The sequence below is a fragment of the Hyperolius riggenbachi genome, chromosome 2 (genome assembly GCF_040937935.1).
Source record: "Hyperolius riggenbachi isolate aHypRig1 chromosome 2, aHypRig1.pri, whole genome shotgun sequence".
Lineage (NCBI taxonomy): Eukaryota > Metazoa > Chordata > Amphibia > Anura > Hyperoliidae > Hyperolius > Hyperolius riggenbachi.
Genome location: NC_090647.1, coordinates 99741814 through 99759957, shown reverse-complemented (window position 1 = coordinate 99759957; position 18144 = coordinate 99741814). Strand labels below are relative to the sequence as shown.

Below are 18144 nucleotides of genomic sequence, written 5' to 3'. Positions count from 1 at the left end.
CTTGAGAACGTTTTCTTTTGATGATGTGACTCTCCAGCGATCGTAGCACCCTGCCGCTCAGATCGGGTCTTTTCTGTGCGTAGTATCGGGACCTGGCGTCATAACGTCATCAGCGTCATGATAACTGGTCCCGATTGTCTGCACAGAGAACACCGGAGCTGTGTGACGGGGGTGCTGTAATTGCTGAAGAGAGGCACAGTAAGGAACAGCGCCAGGGATCGGAGGGAACGAAGGGGTGGTGGACACCTACAGTATACTTGGGTACCTATTGCAGGCTAACAAATACTGAGGCACATATACCTTGCTAACCTATACTGGAGTACATTTTATAGCTCAGAAAACCTCCTGGGCGACATGCCCATAACTGTGTCGGGCATACATCTTCTTTTTCCTGCACGTCACCATTATGGGCTAAATGCCAGAGAGGTTAAGTTTTATGAAAGAGGATATAGCAGTCAAGTAGTCCGGAACACATGTGAGGAGGGTGTTAAGGTCTGGGGCCAAGAGGTACAGTTGTGTTTCATTTGCATTTAAGTGGTATTGAATACCAAGTAAGTTGATTAAGTTTCCAAGACTGTGCATGTAGCTGATAAAGAGGGGGCCAAGAGCAGAGCCTTGAGGTACTCCCACAGATAAAGGATGGGGAGATGAGATCTGATCCAAGTAAAGGTCCGTACACACGTCGGACTGGTCGTTGCCTCCCGCTGGGTGGGCGTTCCAACGACAGTCCGGCGTGTGTACGCACTGTCGGCGGACTGATATGGCTGTTTCTGAGCGATCCGCCGGGCGGATCGCTCAGAAACAGCCGTATCAGTCCGCCGACAGTGCGTACACACGCCGGACTGTCGTTGGAACGCCCACCCAGCGGGAGGCAACGACGGACCCGTCGTTGCCTCCAGTCCGACGTGTGTACGGACCTTAAGAGACTGTGAAAGACCTTTCAGAGAGATATGAAGATATCAAGGAGAAAGACCCTTTATGGGTAGGCCATGTTCACATCATCAAACACGGATGGGCGTGTGATCAGAACGCAATGCGTGGCTGATCCCATTCACTGAAAGTTTCCCTTAAATGTGAAAATTGCTGTGGTTTTTAGGTGAAAAACCCTGTGGTAGAGAAGTGGTTAACCACACTACCATTCGCCCTACCTCTCAAGCCCGCTGTCTGGGAGTCACCCTGGACTCCGCACTCTCCTTCACTCCCCACATCCAAAACCTCACAAAGTCCTGCAACTTCCACCTTCGTAATATCTGTAAGATTCGCCCTTTCCTGACCTCTGCCACCAACAAACTCCTCATCCATGCCCGCATAATTTCCCACCTTGACTACTGCAATGCCCTGCTGTCTGGTCTCCCTCCCAAACAGCCCCACTGCAGTCCATCATGAATGCAGCAGCCAGAATTAGCCACTGCTCCCAACGCTCCACCACTCCGGATCCCCTCCTTGAATCCCTCCACTGGCTTCCTATCCAGTCCAGAATCAGATTCAAGATACTGTGTCTGGCCTACAAGTCCGTCCACAAAACCTGTCCAACCTACATTTCCGATCTTACTCAGAGGTACACACCTAGCCGCTCACTCCGCTCTTCCAATGAACTTCGCCTAACCACCCCCGCATCACTCAGTCCCATGCACGCCTCCAGGACTTCTCAAGAGCTGCTTCAACACTATGGAACTCCCTACCTCCACCCATTAGGGCATGCCCCTCCTTCAACATCTTCAAGAAAGCCCTCAAAACTCACCATTTCACTCTGGCCTACTACCCCTCACAAGTGCTCTAAACCCGCAGCTGAACTCTGGTCCCCTATACCTTTCGTGTCCCCACCTCTACCTCTAGATTGTAAGCCTTTGGGCAGGGTCCTCCTCCTTTTGTGTCCTACCTGATCATGCACCTCCATTACTGTGCACCCATGCTATGCATTTGAGTGAACCTAACTTGCCTAAACTCCATGCTCCCCTCCAGTGATTACTTGGTACTCATACTGTGCTGTGTGATCTGGTTTTCTTGTATTCCTGTATTGTCATATTGCTGTATGTCACCCCTAAATATTGTCTGTAACCTAAACTAATGTCCAGCGCTGCATAATATATTGGCGCTTTATAAATACAATAAATAAATAATAAATCTCTGGTGTTTAGAAAAGTCAAACAAACTGAGAGGCAAATGCTCGTCCCCAAACAGCACCTTAAAGTGATCAAAACCAGATAGATACCTTTAAAAGAAAAAAGCCTCAGGGTCCTATCGAGGCTTCCCTTGCTGCTGTAAAGCCCCCCCCCCCCCCCCTCCCTTGCAGAGTGTGGCCTACCTTCACATCGGGGGCCATGCAGCTCTTCTTCTGTAAGTGGGTCCGTGCAGTAGCCGCTTGAGCCCATGCCTCCGGCTTACTGCGCATGTGCAGGCGGCCTGGGTCGGCTATTGCGCGCCCTTGCTGAAGTAGGAAAAGCTGCACGGCTTTGTTAGGATTAGTGACGATGCATTGTCGCTAATCTTCTGGGGGGCCGCGTTTAGCAACGGGGTAACAACACAGCAGGTAGGAAAGCCTCAATAGGATCCTGAGGCTTCCCTCTCTTTAGGTAAGTATCTAATTCTGTCTTTAAATGGTCTGCAAGGTAAAGGCACAGTAAATGTGCCTGGACCTGCAGTACCACATTTTCACTAAGGCCAAATCAGATCGCACTAGTGGAAATGGGTACATAAGAGACCGTGTCCTGGATCTGCAAAATGACATTTCTTGTTATTACATTTCTCAATATAGTTTTTGACGTTTTTTAAATGCAGTGTTAACATGTGACGGTTCTTGTGTTTCAGGGAGGAATCTGTAGGTCCAGAACTGGAGGCTGCGGCAACTGCTGTCGCTGAAACTTTCCCAGAAAAAAAAGCGCAGGTAGAATCTGAGCTTCTGCGGCAGCTGCGCCTCCACAAGCAGAAGGCCGAGGCACAGAGGAAAGGACTTCTGGATGTGAGGTCAGCAGTGCAGCCAATGGTTTTGTGTAACTTTATTACGAAAGACTGAAGTGTCACAGGGATGGGTTTAAAGTTAATTGTAATTAGACAGGCAGTGAGTGGCTTAACTTTGTTAAAGGCAGCAGGGGGTGTAAAAGTACTCTGAAAGTCCAATTAAAGTGTACCTCAGACGGTACACTGGCGGTTTTATATACTTTACACTATCCGAATGTAAGGTACCAGGGAAACAATATATGCAACACTGGAGTCCTGGTGGACAACCCTGTTGGTACAATTGGAAGCAATTAGCGTCTACTAGTAAAGGTGCCCATACACTCGTCAGATTGGCAGCAGATAGATAAGAAATGCATCTGATGATCTATCTGATGCGTTTTTAGAAAATTTTTTACCAGGATAGAATTCCAATAGATTTCAGTTTGAAATCTATTGAAATTCGATCTGATGGCATTTTTTTGCCATCAGATTTCCATTAAGGCCAATGCAAACTGATAAGCAATCTCATCAGATCGACCTAAATTTTCCACACTGCCAGTTCGATGGAAATCCATCGAAATCCATCGAAATCGGCGTCGATCGGTCGATTGGCCAACCGATTTGCAATCGATCGATCGATTGATCGGGATCGATCGGTCGGCCAGAAAATCGGCTGAGTGTATGGGCTGCTTAATGCTGGGTTTACACCACACAATTTTCTGTTAGATTTACCTGCTAGATAGATAAAGTTCAACATGTTGGAAATGTATCTATCTTACCATCTATCTGCCTAGCAATTAGGCATTGTTCTACTCAGCAGGAAATAAACAGAAGACAATGCACCAGAGATAATGACCATTCTCTACAGAAAATTATCTAATTATGCATTCTAACACAAAAATCTTAAAGGTCCGTACACACGCCGGACTTTAGGCAACGACGGGTCCGTCGTTGCCTCCCGCTGGGTGGGCGTGCCAGCGACAGTCCGGCGTGTGTACGCTCTGTCGTCAGACTGATACGGCTGTTTCTGAGCGATCCGCCCGGCGGATCGCTCAGAAACAGCCGTATCAGTCTGACGACAGAGCGTACACACGCCGGACTGTCGCTGGCACGCCCACCCAGCGGGAGGCAACGACGGACCCGTCGTTGCCTAAAGTCCGGCGTGTGTACGGACCTTAAGCCTCATCTACACGGGTAGATGAGGCTCCGCCGCTGATGCGGCTCGATTGATAAGATCCGACAGGACGGATCTCCCCACCGCCGATTCCCTGCTCGTTCCCCGCGAGGGGACAAGGGCCGGGAATCGAGCGGAAGATAAGCGGCGCCGGCGGGGATGAGCGGGGAATCGAATCCAGCGAGCGGGTACGCGGAAGAGGCGATCCGGATCGGAGCCTTATCTACCCGTGTAGATGAGGCTTAACAGAAGAATAGCATTGTATGGTGTAAACCCAGCATTATGCTGGGCATACACGGGTTGATCCAGCGGCCGATTAGCCTCTGGATCGACTCCCGCCGCGTCCCCGCCGGCGCTTCCTTATCAGCCGCTTGATTCCCTGCGATTGTCCGCTGGCGGGATTGAGCGGGCGGGGATCGAGCAGCATCATCGGACCTGCTGAATATTATCAGCTGGCCGCATCAGCTGCTCGATACAGGGTACAGAAACGTATCGTGTATTCCCAGCATTCGTCACAACAGAGACTCGCTGTTGTGAGTATTCCTGTGTGAGTCTTGTCAGTACATATGACCACTGTGTGCTAGGGGGGTCTTTGCTTATCCCCCCTCATTAGTTTCTCATCGAGTGGGGTGTAGCTATTCCCTGTTGCGATCACTAAAAACTCACACACGTACTGATGTGGGGACAAGCAGGAGAGCGATGGTTGTCACAAGATGGAGTCAGACTACTGACAGACCAAACGCCCTTGGGTGATTCGCTCACTCCTCACATCAATTGGATGGGTTACAAATGACATTCTATCAGAGGTGCAATCAAACATATATATGGTGATGTACGCGAGACCCTAACATGTTTCACCGTAAGGCTTCCTCAGAAGGTGCTGTACATACATACATTCAAAAGCTATATACATTATTTACAACCCCCCCCCCCCCCTTCCCCCACACCAAATTATAACATGTCCCCTATCACAGATGGCCCCTGTCAGAGCAGAATTGCTGTGTTGAGCATGGGTTTAAATATCGGAAGCGAGAGGTTTTAATGTGATTTACCAATAAAAGCTTGCAAACAATCCCCTTTTCCTAGCCAATCCAGTGAAAGTTGCAGAACCCAATCGCAGACACAAAAAGAAAAAAGACAGAGAATAGCAGATTAAAATGCAGAAGCTTGCATGCTGAGAAACTGTAGATAATGCAATGAAATCGCACTGTGTTTGCATTTAAAGTGGACAAAAGCTCTTTCCATTTCTGTGCAATATGGAAACATGTATAGTTATTGTGCATGGCATTTTCGCAGGGAGGTTCAGCCCCTTACACACTCCTGGGAGTTCTGCTTCAAAACAACCTTGCTGGGAAATCTGTAACTTTGGGTGTTTCAAATCCTACTCCATACAGCCATATTAGTCCATGCCATGCACTGATGCTTTTGTCCACTACATATGCAAGCCACAGTGTGATTTCATTGCATTATCTACAGTTTCCCAGCATGCAAGCGTCTGCATTTTGATCTGCTATTCTCTGTGTTTTGTCTTTTTGTGTCTGCGATTGGGTTTTGCAACTATCACTGCAGGGGCGTAACTACAAATCCCCGGGCCCCTCCCTCACCTCGGGCTCTCCTCTCAGCGCTCCCCTCCTTCAATTATCAGTGGCAGCGGCAGGAACACATACCTCCACCCACCGTGGATGTCCATCTCTAGGTGCTTCACACTACTTCCTGTTTAAACAGGAAGTAGCGTCAGACACTTAGAGGAAGCTTTGACGCGTGGAACGCATGGAGGTATGTGCTCCTGCCGCCGCCCGCTGCCTTTGATAGTTGCAGGAGGGGAGCGCTGAGGAGAGGGGCTGTTCTCCCTGCCGATGTGCGGCCATGCTTTCCGCTCATGTTGTGACTCCTCCTGCCCTCCAAAACGGCCAGGGTGGGCCAGTGTGTGTCCCCCCCCCTGCGGGAGCAGGGGCTGCATCCCCTATTCTTACGCCCGTTTCACTGAATTGGCTAGGAAAAGGGGATTTTTTGCAAATTTTTATTGGTAAATGAAAACCTATTTACAATACTTCTATACTTTCTACACAAGCACAAATGCTCAAATATTGCAGCAGGGACGACGTTATCAGGCCAGATCACATCACACTAGTGGAAATGGGTACATAATAGAGCCAGTGACCTGGATCTGCAAAATGACACATTGTTTTTGAAGTTTTTAAATGTAGTGTTAACATGTGACGGTTCTTGTGTTTCAGGGAGAAATCTGCGAGTCCAGAACTGGAGCCTGCAGCATCTTCTGTCGCTGAAACTTTCCCAGAAAAAAAAGCTCAGATACAATCTGAGCTTCTGCAGCAGCTGCGGCTACACAAACAGAAGGCCGAGGCACAGAGGAAAGGACCCATGGATTTAAGGTCAGCAGTGCAGCCAATACTTTTGAGTAACTTTAGTATGAAAGACTGAGGGCCCTTACACACCGGGGTGGTGCGGTAATTTTACTGCATCCCTCCGCAGCGGGTCTGAGGACTTTCTTACTGACGCGGTACAGCGCGATATGACGGAAGTGCCGTTTTCGTCGCATCCGAGCACTCGCACAGATCTATGTTACCGTGCAGTTCTGCGTCAACATGCGGCGGACCAGAAGTCATGAAAATCTATGCGTCGAAGCGTATTTTTTTGCAATACGCGTGATAGTATTGGCCACAGGAAATAAGCATGACTTCCTGCTTGGTTGGCTTCCAGACGGGGGTTATCCCATACTAACACGGTCATCCCTGAAGGCCTGTTTTTGGCGGTGCGGCCCCTGGGCAGAGTTTGTGAGCACACCAGGGCCGGAGTAGCTCCCGTGGTGTCCTCCAGTTGCTGCATTATGTATTTATTGATGCTGTAGTGATACTGATCACCTGTATAGGCGCTTTGAGTAATCATTAACAAACCATTCCTCTTCTTCTGCCTTCACTTTTCTCACACAATGGCGGACCATGGAAAGCTTCATGTGGTGTTTAATAGCATGCAGTACAGTGCTGGGAGGGCCTGGAGGTAAGCTAGCACAGGGGGTCAATGGCCACTGTGGGAAGTTGAATTTCCCCTCAGGAGACGTGTATAACAGTCTGATCAACTCCTCTGTGGGGTTGTATACCAAGGGGTCATTTTCACTTTTTGCCAGGTCTGTGGAGTGGAGTCGGCACAAAAATCATCCGACTCCAACTCTGACACCTCAGTTTATGAAACCTCGACTCCGACTTCACAACCCTTACAGGGCTCTAGAGTGGGTTCAAAAACCATCCAACTCTGACTCCTCAGTTTATGAAAGCACTGACTGCTCAGAAAGCTAGAAAGCTTTCACTCCTTGTCCCTGGGTATGTGTGTAGTGTTCTGTTTTGAAATGAACTGGGACATTCAAATATGGGGTTTCAAGCACTGAATGCGAGTAAGTAGGTGATAATGTGGAAACTGGAGTAAAGAACAGGGACAATTCTACAAACAACCCACCATCAGATTTGATTTTATTACCAGAGGTGTGTATAGAAGGCAGGGTGGTTGCTTGTTGCAATTGCCCATTATCAGCTTATACTAAAGCTAGCCATACATCTAGCGATTGTGATTCAATCGACAAAGTGATCAACTTTATTATGGAATCGACTTCAGTATGGTTGATTGAAAGTCGACTAGTGACCCACACACTACAAGCGATTTCCCTTGAGATTCACCTTCACATTTGCCCTGACCAATGTTGTGTCTCCATGCTCTTAATTCAAAAATCGATTCAGAGTCGATCGAATGACATGTGAACAGTGCGATCGACCAATATCTTGCATCCGGCTCAATCGACTAAGTTGGTCGATTCGACATGAAATCGGCCACTTTTCATTGATTGGGAATTCTGGAACACCTTCGATTCTCTCTCGATTGCATTAAATGGTCAATTGTACAGCCAAACCGCTTGACGTATGGCCACCTTGAGTGTATTTTCTGGTTGCTGGAGAGTCGATGTTAAAAATAGGCTTAGCTAAAACAGTACTATACCCCACACTGTATACTTACCATAAACTCCGTATTAAAGAGTACATATATTGTAAATTACAGTTTGCTTTAAAAGGAATAAATTGCCAAGATATATAAAATCACACATAATAAAGTGTGATTTTCTCACCCCCCGGGGTCGGTATTCCACATATGGTCTTGGAATCCCTGAATCCCCTGGCCTTTTTTTTCCTTTGTAAACCATAGGTGCAAAGGATGCTGGGGGATTGATGTCATAACTCCACCCCTCATGTCCATGTGATCTAATCCAGGCAGACAGACAGACATCTGAAATAAGAATTACCTGTATAGCAAACAAGAGATAAGACAGCTGCAGCAGTTTTCCTGTCTCTTCTTTCTCCTACACACTGTGAAAAGAGAAGTAATTTGATCCAGGCAGGCAGACAGCAGGGGAGGGAGGGGCAGAGGAGTTAACCAGGCTGAAGATGAAGGCACAATGCTTTAGCAGGGCTTCAGGAGGAATAAGTGCTACTTACAGATATAAATGTTAGTCTGTTCTATCCACTATGATGTACCCGATGTAAACTGTATATGTTCATCTAACTGTACACAGTGCATAGACTACATATATGTGTTGCCATTCATTCATTTTTTTTGGCTGAAGATGGTCTTTATTGTTGAAATACGGTAATTGAACTTAACCACTCACTGTATACTAGACACATTAAAACTTCATGTTTGACGCTCTTAATGGCAACAGGACATTTTAATGCTTCGCTCCCACTGCCACTGGTCACATGCCTGCACGCTCCCACCACTTGCACCTGCCAAGACTGACACATTTGTAATTGGTGAACAGGAACATGTGTTCCCTGAGCCAATCAAAGTGGCTGTAACCCTTCCTCCCCCCTCCTCCCCTGCCCACCATAATTACCAAGGTAAAACAGTTGACAGCATTTAAAAAAATTACATAAGTAGTTACCTTAGGGACTCAGCTTTTTTTTTTTGTTTTTTTGCTATCTATGCAATGAGGGTATATTACTGTTATTTTTGCAAATAAGGGCTTGTAATTATTGATCAGGCACAAAAAACACAAAACAGAAAAATAAATGCACCTTTATTTTAAAATAATTTATTGTCACCATACATTGTACTAGCTACATAATTTAAATGTTGTAATAACAGGGACAAATGGGCAGATAAAATGTGTGGGTTTTCTTTACAGTAGTATTGCTTATTTTAAAACTAGGGGATGGAATTGGATAGTGTATATTTCATTTTTTCCCTTGTTTTTCCCCTTTTAAAGTGCTTAGAAAGTAAAGTAATTGCTGGATACAAATATTACCCCCCAAAAGCCTAATTTGTGCCCCCCCACCCCCCCCCCCCCCAAGATCTAGATCATTAAGGTGTGATAAGTAATGATAAACTTATTGGCGAATGAAAGTGGGGAGAGCTGACAGGGGAAAAATGGCTCCGGTCCATAAGGGGAATAACCCCTTTGTGGTGAAGTGGTAAATGAAGACAAAGGCCAGACAAATGTTTACTAGTGTATAAGGAAGTGTAAAAGTAACCTGCATGGTCAGGATTTTTTTTCTGGTTAAAGTGGACCTGGACTCTTGCACAGTATTGTAAGCAATGTAACAGAGGCGCCAAAAGTATAAAAATAGATAAAATGTTTAAAAGACAGGGAGGTAATGGGTGGACTTACCTCCCTGATGCAGACACAGGTAAAAGTCGGGTTTTCGACAAAATAACGTTTTATTTATATACTCCAATATTTTGCAACGCGTTTCGTGGGCTCAACCCACTTCATCAGGCTATAAATAGGAGCAATCAAACACTGTGAACAGCTTCAGTCAGCGCTAAGCTGACTGAAGCTGTTCACAGTGTTTGATTGCTCCTATTTATAGCCTGATGAAGTGGGTTGAGCCCACGAAACGCGTTGCAAAATATTGGAGTATATAAATAAAACGTTATTTTGTCGAAAACCCGACTTTTACCTGTGTCTGCATCAGGGAGGTAAGTCCACCCATTACCTCCCTGTCTTTTAAACATTTTATCTATTTTTATACTTTTGGCGCCTCTGTTACATTGCTTACAATACTGTGTCCACACCTGGTGGAGGGGAATTGGCCCCTTTCTTCTAATCTACAGAGAGCGACTTCTTAATCCTGAGTGGGGACAGGTTTAATCTCCCCACCTGCCTATACAGTGGTTACCTGGAAGGTAACCCTGACTTGTGAGTATCACTCTTACATTTTGTTCACCTACACTATACTGCCAGTACATACTACACTATATTGGGCTCTCGGTGTCTCCCTCCCTTTACTGGACTCTAGCACAGGTCAGAAGGAAAACATAGAGAAATGCACCCTGTATGTATTTTGAGAGTTTAGCCTGTTTAATTCCCCCTCATTTGTGTCTTATCACAAGTTGTAATTTAACCTCTCCTCTGTGTCAGTTGCCACTGCAAATAAGCAGAAGATGTACAGGGGACAGAGACAATGTTCCAACTTAAGAACAGATACAGGTTAAGAACGAACCTACAGTCCCTATCTCGTTAGTTAAAGAGACACTGAAGCGAAAAAAAATATATGATATAGTGAATTGGTTGTGTACTATGAATAATTACTAGAAGATTAGCAGTAAAGAAAATATTCTCATACTTTTATTTTCAGGTATATAGTGTTTTTTCTAACATTGCATCATTCTATAATATGTGCACATTACACAACACTCAGCATTCAAAATGATTCTTTCAGAGCAGTCTGTAAACTAATGACATCTCCTCTAGCAGAGGAAAAGTAAACAGTTCAATTACAGTTGAGATAATAAAAGTCAGATAACAGCCCTCTCCAGGACTAACTTGGTCGGAGAGCTTAATGGCTTGTTTGCATAGAGATAACAACTGGAGTTTCTCAACTCTTCCTGTACTGGAAACAATTACACTGATGTATCTGATCTTAATGTTTTATTTCTTAGCTGTGCTACACATACAAATCATAATATCATCATTTTTTTTTCGCTTCAGTGTCTCTTTAACCGGGGACTACCTGTATTGGTAATTATTTGTGTTCATTTCCACCACTAGGTGTCACTGTTGTTTTATAGTCCATAGCATTGCCCATATTATGATCATTTTGGATTCAAGTTCACATTTCTGGGCTGGTTTTCCTATGCTCCTATGTAAGATGTCAGTATTTAAATGTCTCTTTAAAATAAGGAAAATATTAAAGTGAGCCTTGTCAACATTCTTACAAAACAGCCTTATTCCAGTGCAGAAGTTACATTTGGCCCAACACCTTTTTGAGAGTGGCGGTAGAACAATGTAAGGGCCTCATTTATTGAAAAAGCCTTGCATGTAAAGTGTCTCGGCAGTGTCCAATCAGGCTCTGAATTTATATCCGAGCTGTCATTCGGTATAAATGTGTTTCACGGCTGCAGAAATCTCAGACAGACAAGTTTATTAAGGGAACACAGTGTGACCCTGGACTTGCCTGGATCCAGCTGTCTGTAATGGAGAATGCAGCTTCTGTGCTGATTCATGCAGTGTGGAATGCCAACCACATCACAGATGCATCCTGATCTTTTTTTGTGTGGTCTGTGTCCCCTGGATACGCTAATGAGAACAGATCTTGCAGTCCTTGTTGTCAAAGGATCGAGTGTATTGGAGACCACAGCCCTAGTGTTGTGTCTACAGCGTCGCATAGCTGGGGCTGAGGAGTTTAAAGGGGCTCTCCGCTTTTTTCAAATCCCCTTTTGAATATCTTAGCAGGTAAGATAAAGGTGTTTTTTTTTTATGTGAGTCATCCGCCCCAAGTCAGGAATCATTTATGTTGGTGGCAAGTGAAGAACTTAAAGGGAATCTGAAGTGAAAATAAACTTATGAGATAATGAATTGTATGCGTAGTACAGCTAAGAAATAGAACATTAGTAGCAAAGAAAAGAGTCTCATAGCGTTTCCAGTACAGGAAGAGTTAAGAAACTTCACTGGTTATCTATGCAAAAGAGCTTCTCTGAGATCTCTGACTAATTTAGTCAGAGAGTAATGCTATTTTCTGAAGCACTTATACTTCAAAGAAACAATGAAAGACAACTACAGATAAGATTTTACTGCAGAGAATTTCAAAGTGTCATTAGCTCTGCTCTGTTTCATGATTTAACTACTTTGTCCTCCTGGACGTAGAGCTACATCCAGGAGGCCATGTGCGGTCCCGCTGCCGATCACACGTGTGCACGCGCGCTCCCGGCCGCGGATCATTAGCCCAGGAAGCCCAGGAATCAATGAATGGGGCCATGGTGCCCGATCACTGATTCCTCTCCCCCGCAGAAAAAGCGACAGCTTTTCTCGGAAGCCTTGCTTTTTCTGCCTCCTATGTCCCTCTAAGCGTACATGTTACGCTTGGAGTGACGTCATGTAAACAAACCTAAGGTTGCCATCTTGTGGCCAAAAAGTAAAACTACATCTATATATAAAAAAAAAAAAAATAAACATATTTACATTAAAAAAATTACTATTTACATCCCACCCTCCCAAAAATACACATATAAAATGTTTTTTAATAATAAAAAAAAAACCAAAACATTACAATAAAAAAACCCCCACAAATATTTACCTAAGGCCCTGTTCACACTTGCGTTTCTCTGCCAAACGGACCGGATAACCTGACCGGATCTGGATCGGAACTGTACGGTTCTGATCCGGATCCGATCAGGTTATCCGGTCGGGTTGCATCAGGTGTACATCAGGCTGCGATCCGGATCTGTTTGGCAAAAGAGAGTACAAATAAATACAAATTTTGGGGTCTGGTAGGTCAGCAGAAGGTGCACCTGTGGAATCAGGTCCTCCGCTGTTTAGGCCTCACCTCCACCTCCGACATACTGCCAAACAGCTCCAGCACGTTAAGGTCACTGCTGCTCCACTCCAAAATGCTTCCCATGTGTCCCCATCCAAAATGGCCGCTAGAATACGCATAGGAAGTGGGGTAGAACGTCAGGTGTTTGTAGCCAGTGTGTTCTGTGCTTCCGTTTCCCATTGCTTTCTATTTCCGGATGGTGCAGTCAGGCTCCGGTCCGGGTGCGTGGGCCGGATGATCCGGACCGAAAAATAGCGCATGTTGGAAAAACCTCCATAGTCCGGATCCGGTCCGGCTCCGTACTGTACGGAACGGACGTGTGTGAACGTCCGCATAGCCTTTGCATTGCTATGCGGAACGTACGTTCCGTTTGTACAGTATACGGTCTGAATCCGGCCCAGCAAATCCGGACAGGGAACGCTAATGTGAACCGGGCCTAAGGGTCTAAACTTTTTAAATATCTATGTAAAGATGAAATATTTCTATTTTTTTTTATATTTATTATACAGTAAGCTTGTAAATAATGATTGATGCAAAACGGAATTCATTTTTATTTCCAAATAAAATATTGTCGCCATACATTGTGATAGGGACATAATTTAAATGGTGTAATAACCGGGACAAATGGGCAAATAAAATATGTGGGTTTTAATTATGGAGGCATGTATTATTTTAAAACTATAATGGCCGAAAACTGAGAAATAATGAATTTTTTCCGTTGTTTTCTTATTCTCACTACTAAAATGGATTTACAGTAAGGCAGCTCTTAGCAAAATGTACCACCCAAAGAAAGCCTAATTGGTGGCGGAAAAAACAAGATATAGATCAGTTCATTGTGATAAGTAGTGATAAAGTTATAGGCTAATGAATGGGAGGTGAACATTGCTCGGATGCATAAAGTGAAAACGACTGGGGCTGAAGTTGTTAAAATGCAGAGTATAGTTTGTAAACTGCAAATATTACAGAATGATGCAATGTTCTAAATAAAGCTATATAACTGAAAATAAAAATCACATTATTTTCTTTGCTACTAATGTTCTATTAATTACCCATACTACACATACAATTCAGTATATGTTTTTTCCACTTCAGTGTCACTTTAACCTCTAGCTGACCGCTCCAGGCCAATTGGCGTGAACGCGGTGGCAGCCCCAGGACCGCTCAACGCTAATTTGTGTAAAGTCCTGGGGCAGAGATTGCAGGGGATCGTGCATGCCGTTGGAAGACAGCGCTCCGCTCCGTCATCAGCCTCCCAGCGGCGATTGCCGCTAGGAGACTGTTAGGCGGCGAAACCACCTTCTATTCACATGGTACAGCGCTGCAACCTACGGCAGCTCTGTCCCCCTGGGAGGCAGGAGAACGATCGGCTCTCATGGGCTGATGCCCGTGACAGCCGATCGCATTGATTGGCTGGCAGGGGTATCGAGGGAGGGATAAAAAAAAATAATAAAAGAAATAGGTATATTTAATTAACAATAAATAAATAGATAAATATGCAAAAAAATAAACATTGGGAAAGCGATCAGAGCCCACCAACAGAAAGCTCTGTTGGAGGCCAGGAAAGGGGGGGGGGGGTAAACACTTGTGTGCTCAGTTGCACGGCCCTGCAGCAAGCCCTTAAAGAGACACTGAAGCGGAAAAAAAATTATGATGATTTGTATGTGTAGTACAGCTAAGAAATAAAACATTAAGATCAGATACATCAGTCTAATTGTTTCCAGTACAGGAAGAGCTAAGAAACTCCAGTTGTTATCTCTATGCAAAAAAGCCATTAATCTCTAAGTTAGTCGTGGAGAGGGCTGTTATCTGACTTTTATTATCTCAACTGTAAGTGAACTGTTTACTTTTCCTCTGCCAGAGGAGAGGTCATTAGTCCACAGACTGCTCTGAAAGAATCATTTTGAATGCTGAGTGTTGTGTAATGTGCACATATTAGAGAATGATGCAATGTTAGAAAAAACACTATATACCTGAAAATAAAAGTATGAGAATATTTTCTTTGCTGCTAATCTTCTAGTAATTATTCATAGTACACAACCAATTCATTATATCATATTTTTTTTCCCGCTTCAGTGTCTCTTTAAAGCTGTAGTGGCCTAAGGTGCGAGTGATGTGGAAGCTGCCATATTTTTTTCCTTTTAAACAATGCCAGTGCCCCCCCATTATAGCCAAATGTGCCCCCAGTATTAAGTTATGGCCCCCCAGGTGCCCAGATGTGCCATATTATCAAATCCCCCCCCTCCCCTCGGGTACCCAGATGTCCCCCAGTCAGTTTACCACCCCCCTTTACATATCCTACCCCCACCCCAAGAATCGATAGCCAGATGTCCTCCACCCCCCCCCCCCATCAGGCAGCCCCCTCCTTGCACAAATCATTAAAAAAAATCCACCAGCAAGCAGCCTCACTCACCTTACCTCGTTCCTACGACTATCCTGAAGCCCGAGCCTCCGATCCCCGCTTTGCATTTAGCCGCGTATTGCCGACTACCCGAGTCCCGGCTTGATGACATCAAGCCGGGGCCCGGGTAACCGGCATTACGCGGCTGAATGCAGATCGGGTAACAAAGGCTCAGGCTTCAGGATAGTTGCAGAAACAAGGTAAGGTGAGAGAGGCTGCTTGCTGGTGGAATTTTTTCAATGATTTGTGCACGGAGGGGGACAAATGAAGGATCGCTGCAGTTGACTACTGCAGCGATCGTTCATGGGAGGGGGTGGACTAATTGGCTACAAGGGAACATGTATGTACAGTGGAGGAAATAATTATTTGACCCCTCACTGATTTTGTAAGTTTGTCCAATGACAAAGAAATGAAAAGTCTCAGAACAGTATCATTTCAATGGTAGGTTTATTTTAACAGTGGCAGATAGCACATCAAAAGGAAAATCGAAAAAATAACCTTAAATAAAAGATAGCAACTGATTTGCATTTCATTGAGGGAAATACGTTTTTGAACCCTCTAACAATAAAAGACTTAATACTTAGTAGAAAAACTCTTGTTTGCAAGCACAGAGGTCAAACGTTTCTTGTAATTGATGACCAAGTTTGCACACATTTTAGGAGGAATGTTGGTCCACCCCTCTTTGCAGATCATCTCTAAATCCCTAAGGTTTCGAGGCTGTCTCTGTGCAACTCTGAGCTTGAGCTCCCTCCTTAGGTTTTCTATTGGATTAAGGTCCGGAGACTGACTAGGCCACTCCATGACCTTAATGTGCTTCTTCTTGAGCCACTCCTTTGTTGCCTTTGCTGTATGTTTTGGGTCATTGTCGTGCTGGAACACCCATCCACGACCCATTTTCAGTTTCCTGGCAGAGGGAAGGAGGTTGTCGTTCAGGATTTCACGATACATGGCTCCGACCATTTTCCCGTTAATGCGATTAAGTTGTCCTGTGCCCTTAGCAGAAAAACACCCCCAAAGCAAAATGTTTCCACCCCCATGCTTGACGGTGGGGATGGTGTTTTGGGGGTCATAGGCAGCATTTTTCTTCCTCCAAACACAGCGAGTTGAGTTAATGCCAAAGAGCTCTATTTTGGTCTCATCAGACCACAGCACCTTCTCCCAGTCACTCACAGAATCATTCAGGTGTTCATTGTCAAACTTCAGACGGGCCTGCACATGTGCCTTCTTGAGCAGGGGGACCTTGCGAGCCCTGCAGGATTTTAATCCATTGCGGTGTAATGTGTTTCCAATGGTTTTCTTGGTGACTGTGGTCCCTGCTCATTTGAGGTCATTCACTAACTCCTCCCGTGTAGTTCTAGGATGCTTTTTCACCTTTCTCAGAACCATTGACACCCCACGAGGTGAGATCTTGCGTGGAGCCCCAGAGCGAGGTCGATTGATGGTCATTTTGTGCTCCTTCCATTTTCGAACAATCGCACCAACAGTTGTCACCTTCTCTCCCAGCTTCTTTCTAATGGTTTTGTAGCCCATTCCAGCCTTGTGCAGGTCTACAATTTTGTCTCTGACATCCTTGGACAGCTCTTTGGTCTTTCCCATGTTGGAGAGTTTGGAGTCTGCTTAATTGTTTGATTCTGTGGACAGGTGTCTTTTATACAGGTGACTAGTTAAGACAGGTGTCCTTAATGAGGGTGACTAATTGAGTAGAAGTGTCTAACCACTTTGTGGTAGCCAGAACTCTTAATGGTTGGTAGGGGTTCAAAAACGTATTTCCCTCAATGAAATGCAAATCAGTTGCTATCTTTTATTTAAAGAGAACCCGAGGTGTGTTTAAAGAATGTTATCTGCATACAGAGGCTGGATCTGCCTATGCAGCCCAGCCTCTGTTGCTATCCCAAACCCCACTAAGGTCCCCCTGCACTCTGCAATCCCTCATAAATCACAGCGTGCTGTGAGGCTCTGTTTACATCTGTAGTGTCAGTCTCAGCTGCTCCCCCGCCTTCTACATAGCTCCGGTCCCTGCCCCCGTCCCTTCCCTCTAATCAGCAGGGAGGGGAGGGATGCAGGCGGGGACTGGAGTTCTGCAGGAGGCGGGGAGAGCAGCAGACTGACACTTTAGAGATAAACACAGCCAGCTCTGACAAGCTGTTTGTCAGCAGCATGGCTGTGATTTATGAGGGATTGCATAGTGCAGGGGGAACTTAGGGGGGTTTGGGATAGCAACAGAGGCTGGGCTGTATAGGCAGATCCAGCCTCTGTATGCAGATAATATTCTTCAAACCCACCTCGGGTTCTCTTTAAGGTTATTTTTTCGATTTTCCTTTTGATGTGCTATCTGCCACTGTTAAAATAAACCTACCATTTAAATGATACTGTTCTGAGACTGTTCATTTCTTTGTCATTGGACAAACTTACAAAATCAGTGAGGGGTCAAATAATTATTTCCTCCACTGTATATATGTGTGTGTGTATATGTTTGTGTGGTGTTATTCACAATCTGTCTCATCAATCTTTCAATCAATTATTGATCACTTGATCTGTTTAACTTCTTTTTAGCGACGTGATCTCAGGAATGAAAGTTGAGAATCGGTCGCAGAGGTCCTCGTGGGAAGCAGAATTGAAAGTGATGAGAAACCAAGTCACAGTTAAAAGGTATTCCTTTCTTCCTTAAGCGGAATATAACCCAGAATTTCTTCTTTGCTCTAAAAGATTATTTACAGCATACAATATACTAAAGGAGCATACACACATCAGACTATAGTCTTTGGAAAATGAAAGATCACAGACCAATCTTACCACCCTTCATGTAGTATGAGAGC

At 45.0% G+C, this 18144-nt stretch overlaps 1 protein-coding gene across 1 annotated transcript in view; it reads left to right on the top strand.

Annotated features, from left to right (window-relative positions):
• MRPS31 (mitochondrial ribosomal protein S31) overlaps window positions 1–18144 on the top strand; it is a 122055-nt gene that overhangs the window by 14181 nt on the left and 89730 nt on the right. The window contains exons 3-5 of the mRNA XM_068265036.1: window positions 2809–2964; window positions 6349–6504; window positions 17882–17977. Coding sequence (XP_068121137.1) covers window positions 2809–2964; window positions 6349–6504; window positions 17882–17977 — 408 coding nt within the window. The remainder of the gene's footprint in view (window positions 1–2808; window positions 2965–6348; window positions 6505–17881; window positions 17978–18144) is intronic.